Source organism: Pecten maximus, chromosome 17 (genome assembly GCF_902652985.1).
Source record: "Pecten maximus chromosome 17, xPecMax1.1, whole genome shotgun sequence".
In the NCBI taxonomy this organism is placed as follows: Eukaryota; Metazoa; Mollusca; class Bivalvia; order Pectinida; family Pectinidae; genus Pecten; species Pecten maximus.
In genome coordinates this window covers 23,785,190-23,809,285 of record NC_047031.1, presented here as the reverse complement: position 1 = coordinate 23,809,285, position 24,096 = coordinate 23,785,190, and the positions used below count along the sequence as shown (strand labels likewise).

General features: G+C 34.7%; 2 protein-coding genes across 2 annotated transcripts; both read right to left on the bottom strand.

Annotated features, from left to right (window-relative positions):
• Positions 1–3,855: 3,855 nt before the first annotated feature.
• Positions 3,856–10,407, bottom strand: LOC117315397 (BTB/POZ domain-containing protein 6-like). The gene is made up of 4 exons (XM_033869561.1): positions 10,314–10,407; positions 8,842–9,104; positions 5,994–6,366; positions 3,856–5,809 (listed from the first exon to the last, which is right to left on the bottom strand). Exons 2-4 carry the CDS (start codon positions 9,096–9,098, stop codon positions 5,162–5,164), a joined length of 1,278 nt encoding a protein of 425 aa, XP_033725452.1. The 5' UTR covers positions 9,099–9,104; positions 10,314–10,407; the 3' UTR covers positions 3,856–5,161.
• A 5,330-nt stretch (positions 10,408–15,737) lies between these two features.
• On the bottom strand, positions 15,738–23,655 carry LOC117315394 (BTB/POZ domain-containing protein 1-like). The gene is made up of 4 exons (XM_033869557.1): positions 23,565–23,655; positions 20,008–20,268; positions 18,909–19,281; positions 15,738–18,442 (listed from the first exon to the last, which is right to left on the bottom strand). Exons 2-4 carry the CDS (start codon positions 20,262–20,264, stop codon positions 17,795–17,797), a joined length of 1,278 nt encoding a protein of 425 aa, XP_033725448.1. The 5' UTR covers positions 20,265–20,268; positions 23,565–23,655; the 3' UTR covers positions 15,738–17,794.
• Positions 23,656–24,096: the final 441 nt, after the last annotated feature.

The window sequence follows — 24,096 nt, the reverse complement described above, 5'->3', positions numbered from 1 at the left end:
CAGAGGTCAGAATTCCGGCACGTCTGCATCAATTAAGTTGAAAAAAACTATTGTTGAAAAGTTGCTAATATTAACAATAGCACGTTTTTTTATTATGCACAATTTCTATCTGATTGAATTACAAATCAAGCATAAGGAAGATAGGTAAAGGCCTTACCGCTGTTACGGCTATTGTATACTCAGTAAGTATGGTAATTAGTAGCATTATGTAATAATAAACGCTGTTCAAACAAGTCAGGAATTTTAAATCCTTGTCAACTTCTATACACTGTAAATCATTTACGAGTTTTATTACTGGTATTTACCTTGAAAAAACACACCACCTCATCCACCAAGTATGAAAGCACGTAGTTCAATTTCGTAGGTTCATTTTGTATACACACTACCATACGTGGACCGTTTGTACTAATATAAATACAGTATATATGTTATAAACAGACTTAACATGTAGATCCCACGCTTTTCGTAACGATATTTAATTATTTGACAACGATCTATTATATAGACTCGCCTAACTCCATTTGGCGTTAAATATATATCACATAGTCCGTATAATCTAATCGTTCTCACTTTTATTATCTAAACGATTAATTTTTAACCTTATCATTAAAAAAGAACATTTATATCTGATATCATCTTGTTTGTTTAAAATGAGGTGAACAAATGCATCACTAATGTCATAAATGGTCACAGTCGTCGATTGGCAATGACGCACCAAAAACAAACAAACAAATAAATAAATAAACAAACAAATCCATTGTTTCATTATATTTTTCGACACAATGACATATGTTTATCTTTGTGTGGTTTTCGATTTGATGTATTTTGAACATTTTAATTGCCTAATTAGCAGTAAGAAGCAAACTATTTTTGTTCAAAATAGTATGGAAATATCACCCACATTGCATATATATGATACATCAAACCACTAAACATATATAAGTGTTCACAATGCAAATTCATTCTTTGTCTCAAAATAAAACTGTATGTATACATAACGAATAAAATTTAACGTTCTTTACAGTCGTACTTTAAAGTTGATAACACTATTGTGTCTGCGCTGTTAGACGGGATATTTAAAAGTGAATTAAAGGTCTGAAATAACATTAGTAATATAACACCGTCATATAGTGTATCGATAAAGTTAATATTGGACTATTCAGATCGTGATTTATATATTAACTTATAATTTATACGCACCTTTCCCCCAAGTCTTCTACGTCACAGTTTGTTAACAAACTGAAAGTACACTATTCTGGTTTCCCCTGGTCCGTTATGACTATATACAGTAATACGCCAAGAAAGGGAATATATTTTTAACACACACGACATATACGTACATAGTTAGACACATTAAATATTCCCCAAGAACACCATAGACATATTACAAAATACACTGTTATAGTAGAACTACTGATTTTCCGTTGTAATTGATATACCTATTAATCAAAACATATTCTTTTGATCGATAATTTAAAGGTACAGAACATATATTCCCTATATTAATGATATTGGATAATTAACCATCTATAGGTACTGTAACACCAGATGAGTTAAAATTGGAAAATATTGCAAAAATCTCTATAAATAGGTATGACATTATTGAAACATTTTTTGTTTCAAGTTAATAGATTACAGTTGCAATAGTTGGTGCTACAATAAGTTAATGTAACATTTTCGTGGTTTCGTAAAAGGTATGAAAACGTGTGATATCGAATTCCATACATCTTTGATATAATGTACATTGTACTATAGCGTGTTAATAGATCTCTCCTCTTGTCTTAATCAGCAGTATAGTAAGATGACTCTCCTTTTATAAGTCCAGATCTTTAGCGGATATCCTTTTGTTTTCCTCTGTTTCTATAAAAGTGACGTGACTGGCTATGCCAGTTAGCAACAGGTCCAAACTTTCGGACAACGTCTTTCCGGCTTGGCAGTCTGATAGAGGTGAAACATTCCCCATCTTTCTGTATGATTCATATCTTTGATACAAAAATATATATAGTCTATATTAATTTACACAACTCAATACAATGTTAAAGAAATACATACAAACATAGGCAAGTAATGTTCCAAAAGGACGAATGTAATATCTGGAGATAATACGAGATATTCTAACAACGTTATTATCTGCAAAACGTTCTTGTTGGTACATTGATAATGTTTATAATCATAATTATGTATATGACTATATTTTATATACTATATAATTATCATAAAGTGTATTTATTACTTAATTACATACACAATAGAATCATTACACGGTTGTTAATTTTATTACATATATACTTTTTTTGTAATGTGTTTTTATTTTATATACATCCAAGTGACACTCCCGAAGCTTAAAATGTACATTTGACAGAAATCATCCCAGAAACATCAACACAGTACATATTAAACAACAACGATACTAATCAGTTTGATTTCGCTTTTTATTGATTAACTTTAATTAGATACAAGCAAGGTTGGTACATGTATTTGATGCATTGCATTTTTACTATTTCCAAGTCATAAAATATTTGTAGGCAATTTACTTAAAATAGAAGGGACATTACTATTACTATTAAAGCAATACGGAGTTACTTGAAATATCTTTAAAGAGACATTCAATGATAACGAAAAACCCCCCAAAAAACTAAGAATGCATTTTGTATATGTAAGCAAATGATCCCTTAAGAGATATCATGATTTACATATGGATTAAAAAAATGTCTACCACAATACACTGTGTTATTCAACTCTCAGACCATAATTTAATCATTACAGCTGTTGATTAACAATCTGTTTATACCACAAGTGGTATAAACTCTGTACGCATTTTGATTGGCTAACACGGTGAACTGTGACCCAAGTTGCAATTGTTATTGACGTCATCAATAATCTAATGACGTCACATCACCGGGTCCCGGACGTCACCGGTACAATTTATTTGCATACGCGAAATTATACTTAGCCACGTTTCCCTTTGATTCAAACCGATATTATTGTGGTAGAAACAGGTCAAACAACTCGAAATTGTTGGATATGAAATTTATTTCACACGAGTAAGTTATTTCTTAAAGTTACAAAAGACACGAGCTTTAGCGAGTGTTTTTAGCAACTTTTAAAAAATAACTTACAAGTGTGAAATAAATTCCATATCCAACAACCACTCGTTGTGTAACCTCTATTTAATCCCGTTCATCTCAATATAACTGTATACGTTAATAGATAATAATTAATATTTTACTTTTGATCTGGTGTAAAAAAGACACAATAGGTTCAAGTCGTTCAATATGTACTTAGATTTTCATACGCAATCCTTAATACCCGCAAATAAGAGGTCCGTCGAGAGATACCAACCATGACATAGAAAGGTAAAAGAGAGAGGTCTAGAAAATACGGTACAGATAATTAATAAACACTCAAAGGTTTTATTATAGTTTGTCAGGTTATGAGATTATGGTTAGCTGTTTTTCTTTTATCACATATTTGAAAGTGCGCGAAATAAAACAATTGTATATATCGGGAACAATCATCGGGTATTTGCTGCAATGAGGAAGGTCAAAAGGTCGAATGTCACGGGTGTGAATAACAGCTACCTAATCTAATCTGATTAACATCTGAGGTAACAAACTGATACAAAGAATCCATAGTACGGTAGATGATGGTGTTATGTCCAGATACCTCCTGTTGTTTATGTGTAGATATCTTTGATATTAAAACCGTAGTATATCATCAATCTGTGGTGTTTTATCGACATGACGTTGAGTTTTTAAGTTTTTTATAAACGTAAAAATGTCGCTTACAAATTAAAAACAGTTTGGATCTTGCAAGATTACTTATGTATTCATGAATAAAAAGAGGAGACAAAGAGGCAGATGACCAAATTTATTACTTTCTGAAATGTATAATAACAACCTCTGTCTAGTTCTCTTCTACGATAGTCTCACGTCTGAGATAAACTTACAAACAAACAAAAATAAACCATTGTTTAGTAGATTATTTGTTTACTTCCAGAAACTTCTGATTGTTCACGATTAAATGTCCGTTATAATCATGTTTCAATTCGTAGCCTTTCGTGAATCTCTTGATAATTTATAGGGATGTATAGACATGACGTTGACCTATTTCATATTTCGTGAATCGCTGCATACTATAATTCTACAGAAAAGGAATGTTCACAATCTTAACAGCATTATAACATTAAAATCAACGACTTATGATTATTGTTTCTCAATCGAGTAAAAAAGATCATCAAAGACCAAACGTCCTCCTCTGAGTAATTGGCATTCTCATATGTTTCTCCACAATGGCGATTTCGGCTTTTAATCGAACAAATTTCCCTTTGATATTTCGGTCCTTTATAAGTGAGAAGGCGTCGAGGTTGGGTTGGTTTTGCGTAAGGGTTAGGAGTATGACGAGAAGTTTATGCAAGGATGGGGAATGGAGGAAGAGGGCGGGGGTAGGGTTGTACAAGGATGTGGAATGGAGGAAGAGGACGGGGGTAGGGTTGATGATGAGGGTAGGTATATGTGTCAGGATAGGGATTGGAGGGAGAGGATTCGGTAGGTATTTGGACGTATCGAAGGACTTATACATACACACAATTCAACAAATGTAGATATATTGGAATCAAAACACCAACACAAAGTATATACAAATGGAGATGTCAAATTCCAATAAAGTTCAATATTTTCTCTCACATTACATGCCATAAACGTAAATATCTATGAAATTGATGGTTAACACTAAGTAATACGTTATTGTTTCAAATTACGAGCCCTGTGATAATTACAGTTCTATATTTAATGATGTGATTATTCCGTGTTGAACTTTTGTCTGTTTGGGCTCCTGTAATAATACTGCGAAGAAAATTGTAGTCAATATTGCAACGTTTTTTGCTCCAAAATTGATGGTTTGATAACGCACGGCAGAATTCACTGCCTTGAAGAAGCGTAAATCTACAAATTTTCTCAACAGTTTTATTGCTTATTGCACTATTCCAACCTTATTTGTAATGAGATGAAAGTGGTTGGATAGTTTCATAGCATTGCAAAATGGAGATATTGTAATACGATTATATGTTTTTATGATTAAATCATTAACGGAGAACAATGCTAACACCACTCTTGGTATTTGTGTTTTCAACTATTCCGGATACATAGTTTGATTAAAGAAGTCAATATGAGAGAATAAGATACGGTATGTGACCCCTGTCGGTGGTAGTGCTTCTGCTTTTAGAACTGTTCATGAATTCTATTGTGATATCTTGATGCGTGACCTTTGTAATCCCCTTTTCAAAGAAATGCAATATTGTATGATGTGAACGTTCTATAACAGTATACGTTTTCCCGGCATGTATTTTGATTGGATTATCTAAAATAATGTCTCCCATGTACGGTGTATCAGGCTCTTGCTTGCCTCTTAACTTGGTTCCTTGGACAAGACAGACGTCATCTTCAAATACTTTCAGGTCGACACTGCTTCTTTCAACCTTTGTAAAAAATGATCCAAATCCGAACATATATAAATCGACTGATGACTTGAATGAAATACCCTCGTCAGTTGGCATTAATGTCCATTGTCCATGTTTTACAATTCCAATCCTAGAAATTCTCCACGGAAAGCTTGACCTTCTTTTCGCATTCAGTTTTTCAGATAGCAATGGCTTATTGTTTTTCTTGTGATTGATTATATCAACTAAGTCATCTGATCTAAGTACCATATCTGAACATATTCTACGAAGAAGAAAGTCTTCCTCAAGATGAAGAAAACGTACATTGTACAAAGTCTCCCCAAGAACGTCTCTCCTGTTGCCCGCGGTTGCCTGAAATAAATCACGTTTATGTTATGGCGTTGGGTAAATTATTACATATACGAGCAAATTATGCAGGATAAAAAGTCTAAGCTTCGTAAAAGACGACATTAATATCATGTATCGAGTTCCACATGCGCACAAAATATACACAAACTTTCAAATATTCTTTTGGTAAAAATGTATGTAAAGATACCTTAATGTTCTGTCGACCACATTCCGCCTCCGACCATCTGATGATTGCTTCATACACACCGTTCTCAACGACTTTGAGATCATCAGACCCGGAGATGCATGTCATACAGTTGAGACAGAGGTCGGTAAATGTCGCAGATCGCAGAACTCCGGGAGCGTTGTTTAGAATGAATTGTAGACACTGTTGTCTCAAACTCTCCATCACAAAAACATGGGATTGTTCAAAAAGCACACAGGCACTATCAACCGTTAGATTCTTAGCAAAGAATTCCCCACAAAGAGAGACAAGGATGTCGACACAGTACTTTCTGGCCACATTTAGTACAGGTACAACGTTCCTGTCTGTCAGGTCGATTGTGTCGGTGTAAAGGTATCTGTAAGACAACGTTAAATAAAACATGAATAAAAGCATGCGATAATTAAACGAGAAAACGTCAGTATGACACACTTATACAATCTGTCAAGTAAGTAAAATGTTACACGGCGCCAGTCGAAAGTTTCTTACAGTGCTGAACCTCTAACATTGTTAGATTCCAGGAGGTATTTACTCTAAGAGGGGTAGGATGTCACCAAGTTGTTTATTTATTAAAAACAGTGTGCGACATTTGTATACAGTTTCCTGTCACAGTCTTGTCGCAGTGTCCAGTCTTAGGTGTGATGTGTGTCCATGTAAGGGTGATGATTGGGTGTGGTTGTATTATTGTCCTTATCTGGAATGCGTTTTGATTGGTTGTCGGTGTGAGTATACGCGCAAGCATGTTACCTGTCCTTTCCCTATCACTCGCAGGTCTGGGACTGACCTATACTTTTGCTTTCATTTTGTTTAACGTCATATTAACAGCCAGGGTCATTTCAGGACGTGCCAGGTTTTGGAGGTGGAGGAAACCGGAGTACCCGGAGAAAAACCATCGGCGTACGGTCAATTACTGGCAACAGCCCAAAATGGGTGTCGTGACACCTTAACCATTCAGCCATCGGATATTATATATATGTGTTATATTAGTGAATATCCTGTCAATTGTTACCTGTGTTATACATGTATAAGTGTATATCCTGTCAATTTTTACCCTGTGTTATATTAGTGTATATCCTGTCAATTTTTACCCTGTGTTATATTAGTGTATATCCTGTCAATTTTTACCTGTTTTATACATGTATAAGTGTATATCCTGTCAATTTTTACCCTGTGTTATATTAGTGTATATCCTGTCAATTATTATCTGTGTTATATTAGTGTATATCCTGTCATTTTTTACCCTGTGTTATATTAGTGTATATCCTGTCAATTTTTACCTTGTGTTATATTAGTGTATATCCTGTCAATTTTTACTCTGTGTTATATTAGTGTATATCCTGTCAATTTTTATCTGTGTTATATTAGTGTATATCCTGTCAACTTTTATCTGTGTTATATTAGTGTATATCCTGTCAATTTTTACCCTGTGTTATATTAGTGTATATCCTGTCAATTTTTACTCTGTGTTATATTAGTGTATATCCTGTCAATTTTTACCCTGTGTTATATTAGTGTTTATCCTGTCAATTTTTACCCCGTGTTATATTAGTGTATATCCTGTCAATTTTTACCCTGTGTTATATTAGTGTATATCCTGTCAATGTTTCCCCCGTGTTATATTAGTGTATATTCTGTCAATTTTTATCTGTGTTATATAAGTGTATATCCTGTCAATTTTTACTCTGTGTTATATTAGTGTATATCCTGTCAATGTTTACTCTGTGTTATATTAGTGAATATCCTGTCAATTTTTATTCGGTGTTATATTAGTGTATATCCTGTAAATTTTTATCTGTGTTATATTAGTGTGTATCCTGTCATTTTTTACCCTGTGTTATATTAGTGTATATCCTGTCAATTTTTATCTGTGTTATATTAGTGTATATCCTGTCATTTTTTACCCTGTGTTATATTAGTGTATATCCTGTCAATTTTTATCTGTGTTATATTAGTGTATATCCTGTCAATTTTTATCTGTGTTATATTAGTGTATATCCTGTCATTTTTTACCCTGTGTTATATTAGTGTATATCCTGTCAATTTTTACCCTGTGTTATATAAGTGTATATCCTGTCAATTATTATCTGTGTTATATTAGTGTATATCCTGTCATTTTTTACCCTGTGTTATATTAGTGTATATCCTGTCATTTTTTACCCTGTGTTATATTAGTGTATATCCTGTCAATTTTAACCTGTGTTATATTAGTGTATATCCTGTCATTTTTTACCCTGTGTTATATTAGTGTATATCCTGTCAATTTTTATCTGTGTTATATTAGTGTATATCCTGTCATTTTTTACCCTGTGTTATATTAGTGTATATCCTGTCAATTTTTATCTGTGTTATATAAGTGTATATCCTGTCATTTTTTACCCTGTGTTATATTAGTGCATATCCTGTCATTTTTTACCCTGTGTTATATTAGTATTTATCCTGTCAATTTCCCCCCTGTGTTATATTAGTATTGTATGAGTATTCTACTATAATATTGCTTAAACCACGGCATTTACAAATGTAGTAACACTAGTAATATGTAAGTGTTCACTATTTAATAACATTTTTAGGATTGTTAACTTTAAGCTATATTGACTGTGATGATACTATATTTACATCCTAGTCAAACCGTTATCTTAACTCGTGTCATGCTTGAATATATATTTGATCCTAAGCCATATTGTAAACTAGACATTGTTTAAACCCTTGTAACCCTTGTTAAATAAAATATTTTATTTTTTTATTATTGTGTGTTGAATTTACAATTGTATTAGGTAACTTCCTTGTTCTTATCACAATGCACAACTGTGCAACTCGTTATGTATTTGCTTGTTACCTTAGAAACAATTTGAATGTCTCTGAAGATATATCTGGAATAGTTATCTCCCCTTTCTCAGCCATCGGACCTTCCAACATGGCGTAGAATACCGGACTTCTGCTCAGGAGGACCAGTCTGTGGGCGGAAATCCTGTTCCTTTCCTCGCCAACAATGAATGTGACGTCACTGGCTATACCGGAAGTCAGTAAATGGTCAAAACTTTCTATCAGTGTTTTGCCGCCTTGCCAGTCTGATGGAGGTGCAGTAGTCGCCATTTTTGTCTGTAATGAAAGTATAAGATAGTATTATGCAATACAGTAAATTTTGCTTAACCAAGACAGTTTAGTTAAGACATGTTTATTTGATAAAAACTTGTTTACAATGGTGATATACATAAACAGCTGATGTCTCTGTTATTCATACAAAGGTTATATATATAAACTTGACATTACTATTCACAAGGAGATACACATCTCTTTATAAATACTGTATGAATATTATCTTAATGCAATTCCATATCTTTAATTTTCCAGTTGCGTTATTTAAGTAAGATTTTTTTCCTTAAATTTTGTAATGGTTTCATATGAAATTTTTCAAGATAAGAATTTTCCTTAAGTGCAAGGGAATTTCAATATGAAGGATATAAATAATGTTATGAAAATGGCATATCGTACGCAGTAAAGTGTAAATATAGATGCACTCTAGCGCGTAGTGTTTATCAAGACTACATATAAACGTAGATGGAAATGTATAAAACAGTTACACCTAGAATCAATAAAGAAATGCCTTGTTATCCTGATGTCCCTTTTGAATATGCTATTGTTACGGACGTCATAAAGAACAAATGATTACGAAAAACACCCACCGTGGACTGGTGGTCTGATATATACAATGTAAGTGATATGCTTTACCAGGATATACCTTTAGTGTATAGTGGTTGTAGTTGTATTTGTATTCTGGCCCGGTATCTTCTTCTGTATTAAGCCATTATTTACCAAATTACTGGTATATATTCTTTGAATGATATTCACACTGACCTAATTTTGCAGATAACGTACAGTTTTACTTTGTACCGTAGAGGTTCTTGGATGCCGCCATTCTCAAGTAGACAATAAGTCTGCTTATGTAATATAGTCCTTGGTAACGTATTGCACCATGTTACATAAATCTATACAGACTACCTGCTATAAAAGTGACTCGGTAACCTAGCTGAGCACAGTTAAACATATAAAGTAAACTTAATGTTCCCCGGGCAGACAAAGCGCAGGCTTTATTAACAAAGGGAGATAAATCATAAACATATTTTCCTCGTCATACGATGTACACATGTATAACGATATCTACGATTTATAGGACAATTCAATCATTTGGGTATGGTTTTGATATTGAGTTCGACATCGGACCGAGAAGGACCACCTAGCCGCGCCCATGTCCGTCCCAGGTAGATGTCCGGCCCTGTGGACGTACCGGATGGATAGGACAAGACTCACCTGAGGGTGACACAGGCACCGGAGGCACTCGACCACCGGCCCCCACACGTCGCCAGTGAAAGGAGACGTTAAACCACTAACCAACCAACCAACATATGGGTATACAATTGTGATGTATACGTAATACTTATACATACCTTTCTACCGTTCCTTTACGCTTCGTGTTACAGTCACAGTGATTGCAAACTGAAAGTACACTGCCCGGGTTTTCCCAGATCTTCGGTAAAGTAAGGTAAGGGGCCCCCCGAAGGGTAATTGTAATTATCTTTCAATGTAATAATCTTTATTATAACTGGCTAATATTACCCTCTCAATTTCATTAGGTAAATATATATATAATATATATATATGATTATAATCTATATTCAAGACCATATCAATGTAATTACCTATTAATGATCAAAATCAATATATATATATATATATATCCATAATCCATATCACTTACTATAATTCATGAACAATAAATCATCCATAGGATATTTCAATTTGATTGTTATTATATTCATACCTTTCCCTAACTTCTTTTGTGTAACATACAGTGTAATTACAAACCGAAAGTAAAATTTTCTGGTTTTTCCTTCAAACTGATATGAGCTGTACTATCTGTACAGGGTTGAAAATGGACCCCCGTGGAAAATGGAACCCGGGTCCATTTTCAACGTTGAAAATGGAACCGGGATGCCGTGGAAAACGGAACCAAATATTAAATTTCTTTACATACCCGTTGAAAATGGACCCCGTTGAATATTAAACCACATAAAAGTATTGGATCTCGGTACCAGTTTATATTGTCATAGACGTTGCCATAAGATTTGCTTACATGCTACAATGTATAAACGATATTGAAGGACAATGGTAAAATAAAATGGCCCGTGACCTTAGGTGACCTTTGATATCACATTAGGCTGTTATGAGAAGTGTATATAAAATGTATATAATACTTATGTACATTAATTAACACTTTAACTCATGACATCTGGTGACCCAGATAATGACCATTAGCATCACTTAAAATAAGATGTCCCTATACATGTATACCATTTATCGACATTAATTGATAATTTGACCCGTGACCTTAATTGAACCTGATATTGACCTTTCGTATAACTTTACACTGTTTTAAAATATGCATGTAAAATGTAAACGACATTGATCGACATTGATTAACAATTTGACCTGTGACCTTTGGTGACCCATATAATGACATTTGGTTAAGCTTATCACTGTTATTAGATATTCATATGGCATGTACACGATATTGATCGACATTGATCAACAATTTAACCTTTGACCTTCGGTGACCCAGATAATGACCTTTGAAATAGCTCATTACTGTTATAAGATATTCATTTAACATGTACACGATATTGATCGACATTGGTACACAATTCAGCCTTTGACCTTTGGTGACCAAGATAATGACCTTTCGTATAACTCATCGTTATAAGTTATGCATATGAAATGTATACGACATTGGTCCACATTAATAATTAATTTGACCTGTGACCCATATAATGACCTTTTGTATATATTCAAACTGAAATATGATATGCATAGTGAATGTATACGATATTGATCGACATTGATAAATAATTTAACCTTTGGCCTTTGGTGACCCATATAATGACCTTTGAAATAACTCATTACTGTTATACAATATTAATTTAACATGTACGCGATATTGATCGACATAGTACACAATTCAAACTTTGAACTTTGGTGACCAAGATAATGACCTTTCGTATAACTCATCCCCGTTATAAGTTATGCATATGAAATATATACGACATTGGTCCACATTAATAAATAATTTGACCTTTGACCCTTGGTGACCCATAAAATGACCTTTGAAATAACTGTTGTAAGATATTCATTTAACATGTACACGATATTGATCGACATTGATACACAATTTGAACTTTGACCTTTGGTGAGCCATATAATGACCTTTGGTATATATTCAATCTGTTATTAGGTTATACATGTACATATGAAATGTATATGATATTGATCAACATTGAAACACAATTTGACCTTTGACCTTCGGTAAGCCATTTAATAAACTTTGGTTTAACTTATCACTGCTATATAATATTCACATAGCATGAAAACGATATAGATCGACATTGATAAACATTTTGACCTATGATCTTTGGTGACCCATATAATGACCTTTTGTGTAACTTTCAACTATATACGCATATGGCATGTTCACGACGTTGGTCCATATTCTTAAAGAATCTGACTTGTGACCTTTGGTGTCAATTTCAATGACCTTTGGTATAAACTTCAAACTGTTATTTGATATGCACACTCTTACGTATATGATGTTAATCGACATTGACCTTTGAAGTTTGGTGACACATATAATGACATATTATATATATTAACTATCATAAGCTACAAAAAACATTTGAATATGGAACTGGTGTCACTTTGAAAATCTGATAACCGGAGTAATTTTCAGCAAATAATATGAAAATGGGTCAGTATATCGTGGGGTCCATTTTCAACGTTGAATATGGACCCGGGGTCATTTTCAGTGAATAATATGGAAGTTGGTCAGTATGTCGTGGGGTCCATTTTCAACGTTGAATATGGAACCGGTGTCATTTTAAACTAATGATATGGAAATGGGTCAGTATATTGTGGGGTCCATTTTCAACGTTGAATATGGAACCGGGGTCATTTTCAGTAAAAATATGGAAATGGGTCAGTATGTCGTGGGGTCCATTTTCAACGTTGAATATGGAACCGGGGTTATTTTCAGTAAATAATATGGAAATGGGTCAGTATGTCGTGGGGTCCATTTTCAACGTTGAATATGGACCCGGGGTCATTTTCAGTGAATAATATGGAAGTTGGTCAGTATGTCGTGGGGTCCATTTTCAACGTTGAATATGGAACCGGGGTCATCTTAAACTAATGATATGGAACTGGGTCAGTATATTGTGGGGTCCATTTTCAACGTTGGATATGGACCCGGGGTCATTTTCAGTAAATAATATGAAAATGGGTCAGTATGTCGTGGGGTCCATTTTCAACGTTGAATATGGAACCGGGGTCATTTTAAACTAATGATATGGAAATGGTTCAGTATATTGTGAGGTCCATTTTCAACGTTGAATATGGAACCGGGGTCATTTCCAGTAAATAATATGGAAATGGGTCAGTATGTCGTGGGGTCCATTTTCAACGTTGAATATGGAACCGGGGTCATTTTAAACTAATGATATGGAAATGGTTCAGTATATTGTGAGGTCCATTTTCAACGTTGAATATGGAACCGGGGTCATTTCCAGTAAATAATATGGAAATGGGTCAGTATGTCGTGGGGTCCATTTTCAAAATTGCTGCTTTGCACCTTGTAAACAGATTTTAAGCCTAACTGTGCATTCATGGCTATATGTTGTGATGTCAGATTATAGGTATTGTGTAGTTGCCGTGTTGATAACAATCACAATATTAGATATCAACAGGAATTCTTTTAATTTAAGAAAAACTAAGTTTTAATGTCTGTTTTTAGTTCTCTGGGGCTATTTATAGCCTCGAGAACTATAGCCAGCGGTCGGAAATTTGCTGCTTTGCACCTTGTTAACAGATTTTTAGCCGAATTATGCGTTCATGACTGTATGTTGTGATGCCAGATTATAGGTATTATGTAGTTGCTGTGTTGAAAACAATTACAATATTCGATATCAACTGGAATTATGTTAATTTAAGAATAAATGAGTTTTAATGTCTATTTTTAGTAACAGCGGTGAAATATGGGCTGTAGTCCCACTAGGCGACATCGTTGGGCCGAGATTCAGATCAATTTGTGTATGTTTGCGTTATCTGGACCATTGACAGTATCAAAGGTCAAAGGTCAAATCATCAACCAATATCGATCAATATCGCGTACATGTCATATGCATATCTGATAACAGTGATAAGTTATACCAAAGGTCATAATATGCGTCACCAAAGGTCAAAGGTCAAATTGTTTACCATTGTTGATCAATATCGTATACATTTTATATGCATATTATACTACAGTGATAAGTTATATCAAAGGTCATTATATGGGTCACCGAAGGTCACAGGTCAAATTGTCAATGAGTGTCGAGCAATATCGTGTACGTGTTATCTTATCATAGTGATAAGTTATACCAAAGGTCATAATATAGGTCACAAAATGTCAAAGGTGAAATGTTTATCAATATTGTGTACATTTTATATGCATATCCTATTACAGTTTGAAGATATACCAAAGGTCATTATATGGGTCACTAAAGGTCAAAGATCAAATTGTTTACCAATGTTGATCAATATTGTATACATTTTATATGCATATTATACTACAGTTTGAAGATATACCAAAGGTCATTATATGGGTCACCAAAGGTCAAATTATCAACCAATGTCGATCAATATCGTGTACATGTCATATGCATATCTGATAACAGTGATAAGTTATACCAAAGGTCATTATATGGGTCACCAAAGGTCAAAGGTCAAATGTTTTACCAATGTTGATCAATATTGTATACATTTTATATGCATATTATACTACAGTTTGAAGATATACCAAAGGTCATTATATGGGTCACCAAAGATCGAATTGTTAATCAATATCGATCAAAAGTGTATGCTTGTTTAATTGTATACAGACTTGTATCTTATAACAGTATTCAGAGAAACATGTATATGTGGCTCATTTTTCAACGGGTTCCATTTTAAACAGGCTACACGTGGAAAATAGAGACCTGATGGGGTCCATTTTCAACAGGAGAGTCATTTTTCCACGGCATCCCGGTTCCATTTTCAACGTTGAAAATGGACCCGGGTTCCATTTTCCATGGGGGTCCATTTTCAACGTTACACCGGAACAAGTTCCCTTCCTTTCCAATAGGTAACTATAACATCTATATGATGAATCCTTTTGCTTTAACACGTAAAAAATGTACAATATGCTTAAATGATATCTGACAATTACATGACTGTCTGACAATTAGTTATAATAAAGCTGTTTCAGGATACACATAATCATGTAGCGTTTCCTCCTATGCTCGCACACCATATTTAACTAGTTTAGTAAAGACACCCGTACAATTTGGCATGATATTTTGCCCTTGCAATTAACAATATGCCGAGTGGATATCTAATGTGTTGTCCGATACTCACCAAATTAATGCCACAGTCAAACACTTCTCAAAAAACGTTATCTCCGGTTGTTTACGTTATGTTATGTTATGTTAAAATGTAATTAATCCGTAGTATATCATCAATCTGTATATATTCTATGGTGTTGTATCGACATGGCGTCGAGTCTTTAAGATTCTTATTACTATACACGCATGGCTATCGCTTACAAATTAAAAATAGTTGGAGTCTAATAAAAATTCTTATGTACTCATGAATATAAAGAGGAGACAAAGAGGCAGATGACCAAATTTTATTACTTGATGAGATGTTCAAAAAATGTTTAATTACCTTGTTGTAACTGCGAATAATAAGGCTAATGTAATAGAGACCTGGGATCTTTCCAGGCTCTGAGTAACAGGTAGATTCTTTTATATGGTAAAAAAACATGTTTATTAACTCATAACCACAGGTACAACTTCTTCAGAAAAGGAATTATAATGTCTCATACGTAACATGTACATTTACCATCAGCAGATGCATATCATTAAGATTAACCGCTTAAATGATCAAACGTCTTCAAATGAGTAATCGTTATTTTCAAGTTATCTTCGAAACGGCGGCTTCACCTTTTCACCCAGAAGAGTTTCCGTTTCGATGCTTCCGTTCTACATCTCTGCGGAACCGTCGAGGTAGGGTAGGAATTGTGCAAGGATGTTGAGTATATGGAGAGAATTGGTGGTAGTATTTGTGTAAGGTTTGAGAGTGGAGGGAAATAATAGTGGTAAGATTTGTGTAAGGATGTGGATGGAGAGGAGGTATGGGGTAGGGTTTGTGTAAGGATTAGAAGTCAGAGGGAACGGACGGGTTAGGGTTCGTGTAGGGATTGGTAGAGGGAGGGGACAGAAGGGGTAGAGTTTGTATAGGGATGGGTAGAGGGAAGGGGACAGAAAGGGATAGAGTTTGTGTAGGGATGGGTAGAGGTAGGGGACAGAATTGGTTAGAATTTGTGTAGGGATGGGTAGAGGTAAGGGACAAAAGGGGTAGGGTTTGTTTAGGGATTTGTAGAGGGAGGGGAAAGAAGGGGTTAGGCTTTGTGTAGAGGTAGGGGACAGAAGGGGTAGGGTTTGTGTAGTGATGGGTAGAGGGAGAGGACAGAAGGGGGCAGAGTTTGTGTAGGGATGAGTAGAGGTAGGGGACAGAAGGGGGTAGGGTTTGTGTAAGGGTTTAAAGGGAGAAAGAACGGAAGGACTAAGGTTTGTATAGGGATGGGTAGAGGGAAGGGACAGAAGGGGATAGAGTTTGTGTAGGGATGGGTAGAGGTAGGGGACAGAAGGGGTTAGAATTTGTGTAGGGATGGGTAGAGGTAAGGGACAAAAGGGGGTAGGGTTTGTTTAGGGATTTGTAGAGGGAGGGGAAAGAAGGGGTTAGGCTTTGTGTAGAGGTAGGGGACAGAAGGGGTAGGGTTTGTGTAGGGATGGGTAGAGGGAGAGGACAGAAGGGGGTAGAGTTTGTGTAGGGATGGGTAGAGGGAGAGGACAGAAGGGGTAGGGTTTGTGTAGGGATGGGTAGAGGGAGAGGACAGAAGGGGGTAGAGTTTGTGTAGGGATGGGTAGAGGTAGGGGACAGAAGGGGGTAGGGTTTGTGTAAGGGTTTAAAGGGAGAAGGAACGGAATGACTAAGGTTTGTATAGGGATGGGTAGAGGGAGAGGACAGAAGGGGTTTGTGTGAGCATGGGGAGTGAGGGAGAGAATGACGGTAGAGTTTGTGTAAGGATGTTGTGTTGAGGGAGTTTTATTTACAAACTAGTGTTAAATAACACCTTTTACATTACATAAACTGAAATATTTCAAATTTTTTGATGGATAACACTCGAGAATACTTATTTGTTTTTATTTGATTTGATTCCTATAATGACAACAGTTCTATATCACTGAAGTGTTGATTCAATGTCATCTGTCTATTGGGGCTCCTGTTCTAATACCGCGAAAGTAATTTTGCTTAATTTTGCAATGCTTTATCATTTTTTTCTCTCTAAAATTGATCGTTTTATGACGCATAACAAAGAATCATTATCTTGAACGTAAATCTACAACGTTTTCTAATAGTGTTACCAATGGCAATACTCAGAGATATATCAAGATGGTACTTGCACTTATCCAATCCTATTTCAAATGATATGAGTAATGAGTAGGAAGTCGTAGTGGCATTCCGAAAATTGAGAAATTATATAATGAAGGATGATAATAAATTTTTACTACATTGTTATCAACAGAGGCCAATGCTCACAGCACTCTTGAATTTGATCTTGTCTGTCACATGCCGGTAACCTAGTTACGTATATGATGGAGGAATCACCGCGAAAGAATTACATACGGTATCTGACCTCTATTGGTGTTACTGTGCCTACTTTTAAAACTATTGATGAATTCGATTGTGACATCTTGATGAGTCACATGTGTGATCCCTGTTTCAAAATAATGATTTACTGTATGCTGCGAATGCTCCAGAATAGTATAAGTTTTACCGGCATGTATTTGGATTTGAGTGTCTAAGAGAACGTCTCCCATACATGGTGTATCGGGGTTTGGCTGTTCTCTTGGTTTGCATGTCTGAACAAGACAGACGTCATCCTCAAATACTTTCAGGTCGACACTGCTTTGCCCGACGTTGGTAAGAAATGATCCAAATCCTAACATAGAAAGATCTCCTGTAGACTTGAAGGATATGGCCTCGTCAGCTGGTTGGCTTCCCCATATGCCGTTATGGACAGGCCCATTTCTATAATATCTCCGGGTTTTCAGGCACCTTTTCGTCGTCATTATTTTTTCTGAAATCAATGCTTTATTATTTCTCCTGTGATTTATAATATCACGTATGTCGTCTGAATTAAGTATCATGTCGGAACATATTTTGCCAAGAAGGAAGCCCTCGTGAAGGTGAAGAAAGCGTACTGTGTACAGAGTTTCCCCTAGGACATCTTTCTTGTTTTCCGCAGTTGCCTGAAATAAATTCGATCCAAGTTGTAAAACAGAATATATACAATACTTCTCACGAATATTCTAGATTTGAGATCAAGTCTTATGGTAAAGTGAGTAATTGGTTCTTTTAAGCAAAATCCCACTTACGGTTTATGGTTTTGTAAATGCAGTGATTCCTTTGTGAAGTCACATGAAATGCGTTTCGGGGCTAATCTTGGAAAACAAAAGATGTTGACCCACTTTTTTGCAAAGGAAAATATTACTTCTGTTAACTATCGAAGAAAGTTTCAGAAAAATAAATGTATTATTGTAAAAACTCGATCATCAAATTACTTTTTCACTTTTTCTAATTTTTTTCTCTCATAAAATTGTGATTGTTCATCTTTTCAATGCACACGAGTTTTAAAACATGTTATTCCCGAATGCAACGAAAGTTGTTTTTCACAAAAATAATGACAAAAATTTCTAGAAGAAATATTTAAAATACCTCAATTTTCTGCCGAGCACATTCCGCCTCGGCCCATCTGATGACGGCTTCATAAACATCTCTCTCACCGGCTTGAAGTTCATCAGACTCGGTAATACTTGCCACAGATTTAAGACAGAGGTTAGTGAAGGATGTAGATTGTAGAACATCAAGGGCGTTTTCCAGAATTAACGTTAAACACTCGTCTTTCAGACTCTCCATCATAAAGAGGTGAGCTTGCTCCAGAAGCACACACGCGCTATCTATCGTTAGATTCTCCGACAGAAATTTCTCGCAGCGAGAGACAAGGATGTCGACACAGTACTTTCTGGCCGCATTAAACACTGGCACCACGTTTCTGTCTGTCAGGTCGATTTTGTCTGTGTAGAGGTATCTGTAAAGGGGATGTGTAAAATATGTGAACAAGCAAACATCAGTATTTAACAGTACATGTATAGTGACATAACAATAAAAATAAGACCAGGGTTCCGAAAGTCTAACCATATAACAATTTACTAATATTTCATTCCTTAGAAATAAATAGTTCGTAGTAACTTGATGGATTTTTATTAGGTTTGAGTTTTAAAAGCATATATATATATATATATCACTTTAGAATGAAGTAAACTGTCATGGGACCTTTTATATGTGATTTTGGAAATAATGACTTTTACAGAGAAATTACAATCACAGTCATGAATCTTCAAAATCCAATATGGTTACGATTTTACGTTTTATTATTTTTTCTCTTCCGTCACAAAAGTAATTATGTTTATGTACAAGCAGTGGCCTATATATGAAATTTAATCAATACGGGCGCTGGCAAGTACGTGTATGTGACTTGACTATGATGTTGACGAAATTATTCCTAAAACCATAATGTCAACCAATTTAAAATGTTTTGAATTTTGAAAGTATTTTTTGTTGAAAATCCTGTATAAAAAGGTTTTTTTCCGTTAACCTATCGGTATTCGTTTATTACCCAACAACACAGATTTTGAATATAGATAACATAATTAGGCAACTGATATATCAACATTTATTTGTATCATTTTATACTATTTAGATCCTTTCCAGGGCACAGATAATACATTAATCTGGTTATGTTTTAGAGGTGTACCTTAGAAACGATCGAAACGTCTCTGCAGATATATCCGGAATAATTATCTCCCCTTTCTCGGCCATTGGACCCTCCAACATGGCGTAGAATACCGGACTTCTGCTCAGGAGGACCAGTTTGTGGGCGGAAATTCTGTTCCTTTCCTCGCCAACAATGAATGTGACGTCACTGGCAATACCGGAAGTCAGTAAATGGTCAAAACTTTCTATCAGTGTTTTGCCGACTTGCCAGTCTGATGGAGGTGAAGCAGTCGCCATTTTTCTGTGCAATGAAAATATTTGGATATTATTATACATTACCGTTATTTCAAGAGTGGACCACGAGTGAAAAATATCGAAACATTCTTGGTCATACGACTGAAGTACATGTTATATTAAACGGGAAATCATTCAATTATCTTTTTATTGTATTTTATAAACTAAAAAACAAAATTCAAAAAAATCGAAAAATTAATAGTGTCAAAAAGTGAGGGAATTCATGACGTCATCTCATTGTGACGTTACTCCACGTCAACTTGACGGCACCATTTGAAAGGACTGGTCAACGCATTTTAAGCGTTTTTTCTGCAGTTAGGAAAAACTGTGCATGAACAAAAAACGTAAAATGATTATTTTGTCAAAATATATATTTCAGAAATACAGCAAAATAACCAATATTCTGCCTCGATCATTACTTGCCGACAGATAGATAACCAAAACACCATTGATGTGTGTAAGAGGTAAAAGGCTGTAATTGAAACCAAAACTTGTTGTTACAAAGCTTACATAGTTCCTATACATTGTACTGTCCTAATAATATACAAGCAAATCTAATTCACCGATTCCGGGAAAACGAAACCCGAAAGCGAAAGTAGAATTAAACTTTTAAATTTTCGTCTATAAATGCTTATAACAGAAATATTCCCATTAAATCACTTGCAGATATGTTTATGATTAATGTAACCTTACTACTTACACTATGACAGACCACAATTTAAATTAAACAATTGACGAGACGCCGGAGAAACTCCGGAAGCATGTGGTCTGTAGGCCTAAATGTTTTCATTCTAACGTGTTTTGCACACGGCACTTCATTAACAAAGGGAGGTAGCTTGTCTACAATATTTCCAACAAGGTCTCACACAACTAATTCAGCCAATCAGTTGGTGTTTCACCTGAACCAAGTCCCAAAAGAAAACATATTTCTGAGGTTTGTAGGTATTTCCTGGAGTAATTAGCATATGAAATAGGTACTTTCTATATTTGAGATGAAAGTGTGAGGCCTTGAGCTTTAAAATAACAGAAACTTAAACTGCTACTTTAAAAAGAATTGCGTAGGACTACAGGTGTAAACAGGTGGGATTTCCCACGGTTGGGGTTTCCCATTCAACTGTTAACATGAGGGTTACTGTGTTTCGAGTACCGGTGTGCTCTAATATGCTATTAAACTGATCCAATCAAATCATTTTTCTCGTAGGGAAATCTTCAAAATTTAATTTAATTGATATGAATGTCACATCATTTGAACTTTAAATGAGCGATTGAGGGGATGGAGTCATTAGTATTAACATATAGTAAAATAATTAGTTGTGTGAGACCACAAACAAACCAAGGGACGTAACTCATCCAAAACATTAACACTTCACAACCAATCTATCTATTTCCGCTTGGATTGGAAAACCGGCAAGTTTCAATGAGATGAATATAATGGTTCGCTCTGATTGGTTAAAAAACGAAAATCTTACATGTTCACAGCAAAATCTTATATTTTTCACAGCAAAATCTTATTTTTTTTCACAGCAAAATCTTATATTTTCACTGCTCATCGCTGCAGTGAAAATAAAAGTTTTATTACATGTAGTTTGATAAATTTATATGTTTCACTGGCAAAAATGCATAAATATATATTTAAACTTAACATTACTGTATACATCTTTTCTGTATTAGTACTATATGAATATTAACTGAATGGAATCCCTTAATTTCAAATTTTACATTAGAAAGCATTTAAAAAGTTTTAAGAATGTCATTAAAGTTAGATTATTTCCATCTGTAATGCTGTCTTATGACAATTTTCGATATAAGAAATTTCCTTAAGGTAAGGAAAGTTGATGAAAGCAGAGTCATGGAATTTCAATAGGAATGGTATGTATAATGTATTAAGAGTGCAATACCGTACAAAGTATATAACACTTGAGTATAAACAACTACAATCAATAAAACAATGTCCTGTTATGTCCCTTATAGATATGCTATTGTCATGGAGGTCATAAAGAACAAATGAATACCTGAATAATAGTATTTTTTTTTAAAAGGTCTGAAAAATACCACCACCACCATTCAAGTGTTATAAGATTCCACCGACAATTTCTTTAATGAATTTATGAAACACTTATAATAGCATGTAGGTTGGTAGTGCCGATGTATTACAAACGGAATTTAGCTGTTAAAAAATGTCGGCGTTTACCTGCGATCGTTGTTGGACACGAAAATTATACTTCGAGTTATTCGATCATTTCAAATAGGATTTTTATTGTTGGGAGCAAATTTTCACTTCGTATTATCCGAGTTTTTCGAGTTTTCCGAGTTTTCTTTACTAAGATAAAGAGAGAATTCGGCCGGGACTGACGAGGTACTTCGAGTTAAGCGGGGTATTCGAGTTTTCCGAGTTCGAGTTAACGAAGTTCCACTGTATATACATTTTTCAATAATTTGGTATCGGAAAACAACCTCAAAACTCATATTGATTCCTTTTCCAAGTACATACAAAAACAAATAAATCTTCGTATCTGGACACAACTTGTTTACAATATAGGATGGATAATAATAAGTTAACAATTAATATATATATATATATATATATGGTGAAAATAATAAATTGTAATATATCTTATTCCTGACGCCTTTGATAAAGACACATATCGTGAGGTACATGTTACAGACCAGTACTTAGTGATGCGCAACAGTTAGAACAATATATTAATGTGAAATGAGAATACAAAGAGTTAACTGATTGAGACAATAAATACAAATAATTAGCTAAAACTATCCTGTTATCCGTCGCATGTACTCCGGGCAGAGACACTGCAGGCAAGGTCTTCTACTGGTTTGAAATTTCGATTAGTAAAATGAAAAAAAAAAAAAAAAAAAAAATCAGTACAAAGCTCTATTTAATTCGTTTTGGCATTTAAGTTGAAAGATATATTGCTGTTTTTTTGTGACTAAATCACGACCCATCAAACGTTGATTAAAGGGAGACCACTCTTACAAACAAATCGACCCACAACTGTAAATGTGTTGTTGTTGTGATTTTCAATTTGGTGTAACTTTGATATTAGAACTGTCCGTTAAGCAGGGAAAGAGGCAAGTATTTCTCACCTTTTTCCAGGGTTTTATAAAGATGTAACACTAAATTCCTCCCTAAGGCACCTCATCCTGAATGTTACGTTGTTTATTTACAAGGGAGGATAAATCATTAACACATTTCCCCCGTCATACGATATATCGTTATATCTATTTACAACACTATTCAATCAGTTGGGTACACAACTGTAATGTATACGTAATACTTCTACATACCGTTCTACCTTTCCTTTACGCTTCGTTTTACAGTCCCAGTGAATGCAAACTGAAAGTGCACTGCATGGGTTTTCCCAGATCTCTCTCAAAGTTAAAGTAAGGGGCCCACCGAAGGGTTATTGTAATGATAACTGGCTATATAATATAATGAACATCAGTATTATTCCTATGGTCTGACGGGTAGGCATTAGGGTGACAATATTTTAGCACATACAAATTCAGGCGACACGGGTAGCGTCAGACAGACGTAAATATAAGTTAGACACTTATTAGAAAACTGGAAGCGAGTTCTGGCGAAAAACGAAATTAAATAATTACATGTAGATCATTTCATAATTGATATACATAGATTGGTATTTAATAATATGGGGAGTAGTCTTGTATAGTGTATCCAACGTAGATGATAAATCTATAATTACATGTTATCATTTTTTGTAGGTGCAAACATGTCCATTACACGTCTTGTTGTGTATGGAAATGATTTGTTTAGTAAATCGGTCGCAGTGTCTCTGTCGCTGTGAAATAAATAGAG

Excerpts from the sequence above, each read along its gene's own strand:
- LOC117315394 (XM_033869557.1), bottom strand. The coding sequence starts at position 20,264 with ATGGCGACTGCTTCACCTCCATCAGACTGGCAAGTCGGCAAAACACTG. Across the intron at positions 19,282-20,007 it reads ACGTTTCGATCGTTTCTAAG|ATACCTCTACACAGACAAAA; the intron begins GTACACCTCTAA and ends TCCCCTTTACAG. Across the intron at positions 18,443-18,908 it reads GTGCTCGGCAGAAAATTGAG|GCAACTGCGGAAAACAAGAA; the intron begins GTATTTTAAATA and ends AATTTATTTCAG.
- LOC117315397 (XM_033869561.1), bottom strand. The coding sequence starts at position 9,098 with ATGGCGACTACTGCACCTCCATCAGACTGGCAAGGCGGCAAAACACTG. Across the intron at positions 6,367-8,841 it reads ACATTCAAATTGTTTCTAAG|ATACCTTTACACCGACACAA; the intron begins GTAACAAGCAAA and ends GTTGTCTTACAG. Across the intron at positions 5,810-5,993 it reads GTGGTCGACAGAACATTAAG|GCAACCGCGGGCAACAGGAG; the intron begins GTATCTTTACAT and ends GATTTATTTCAG.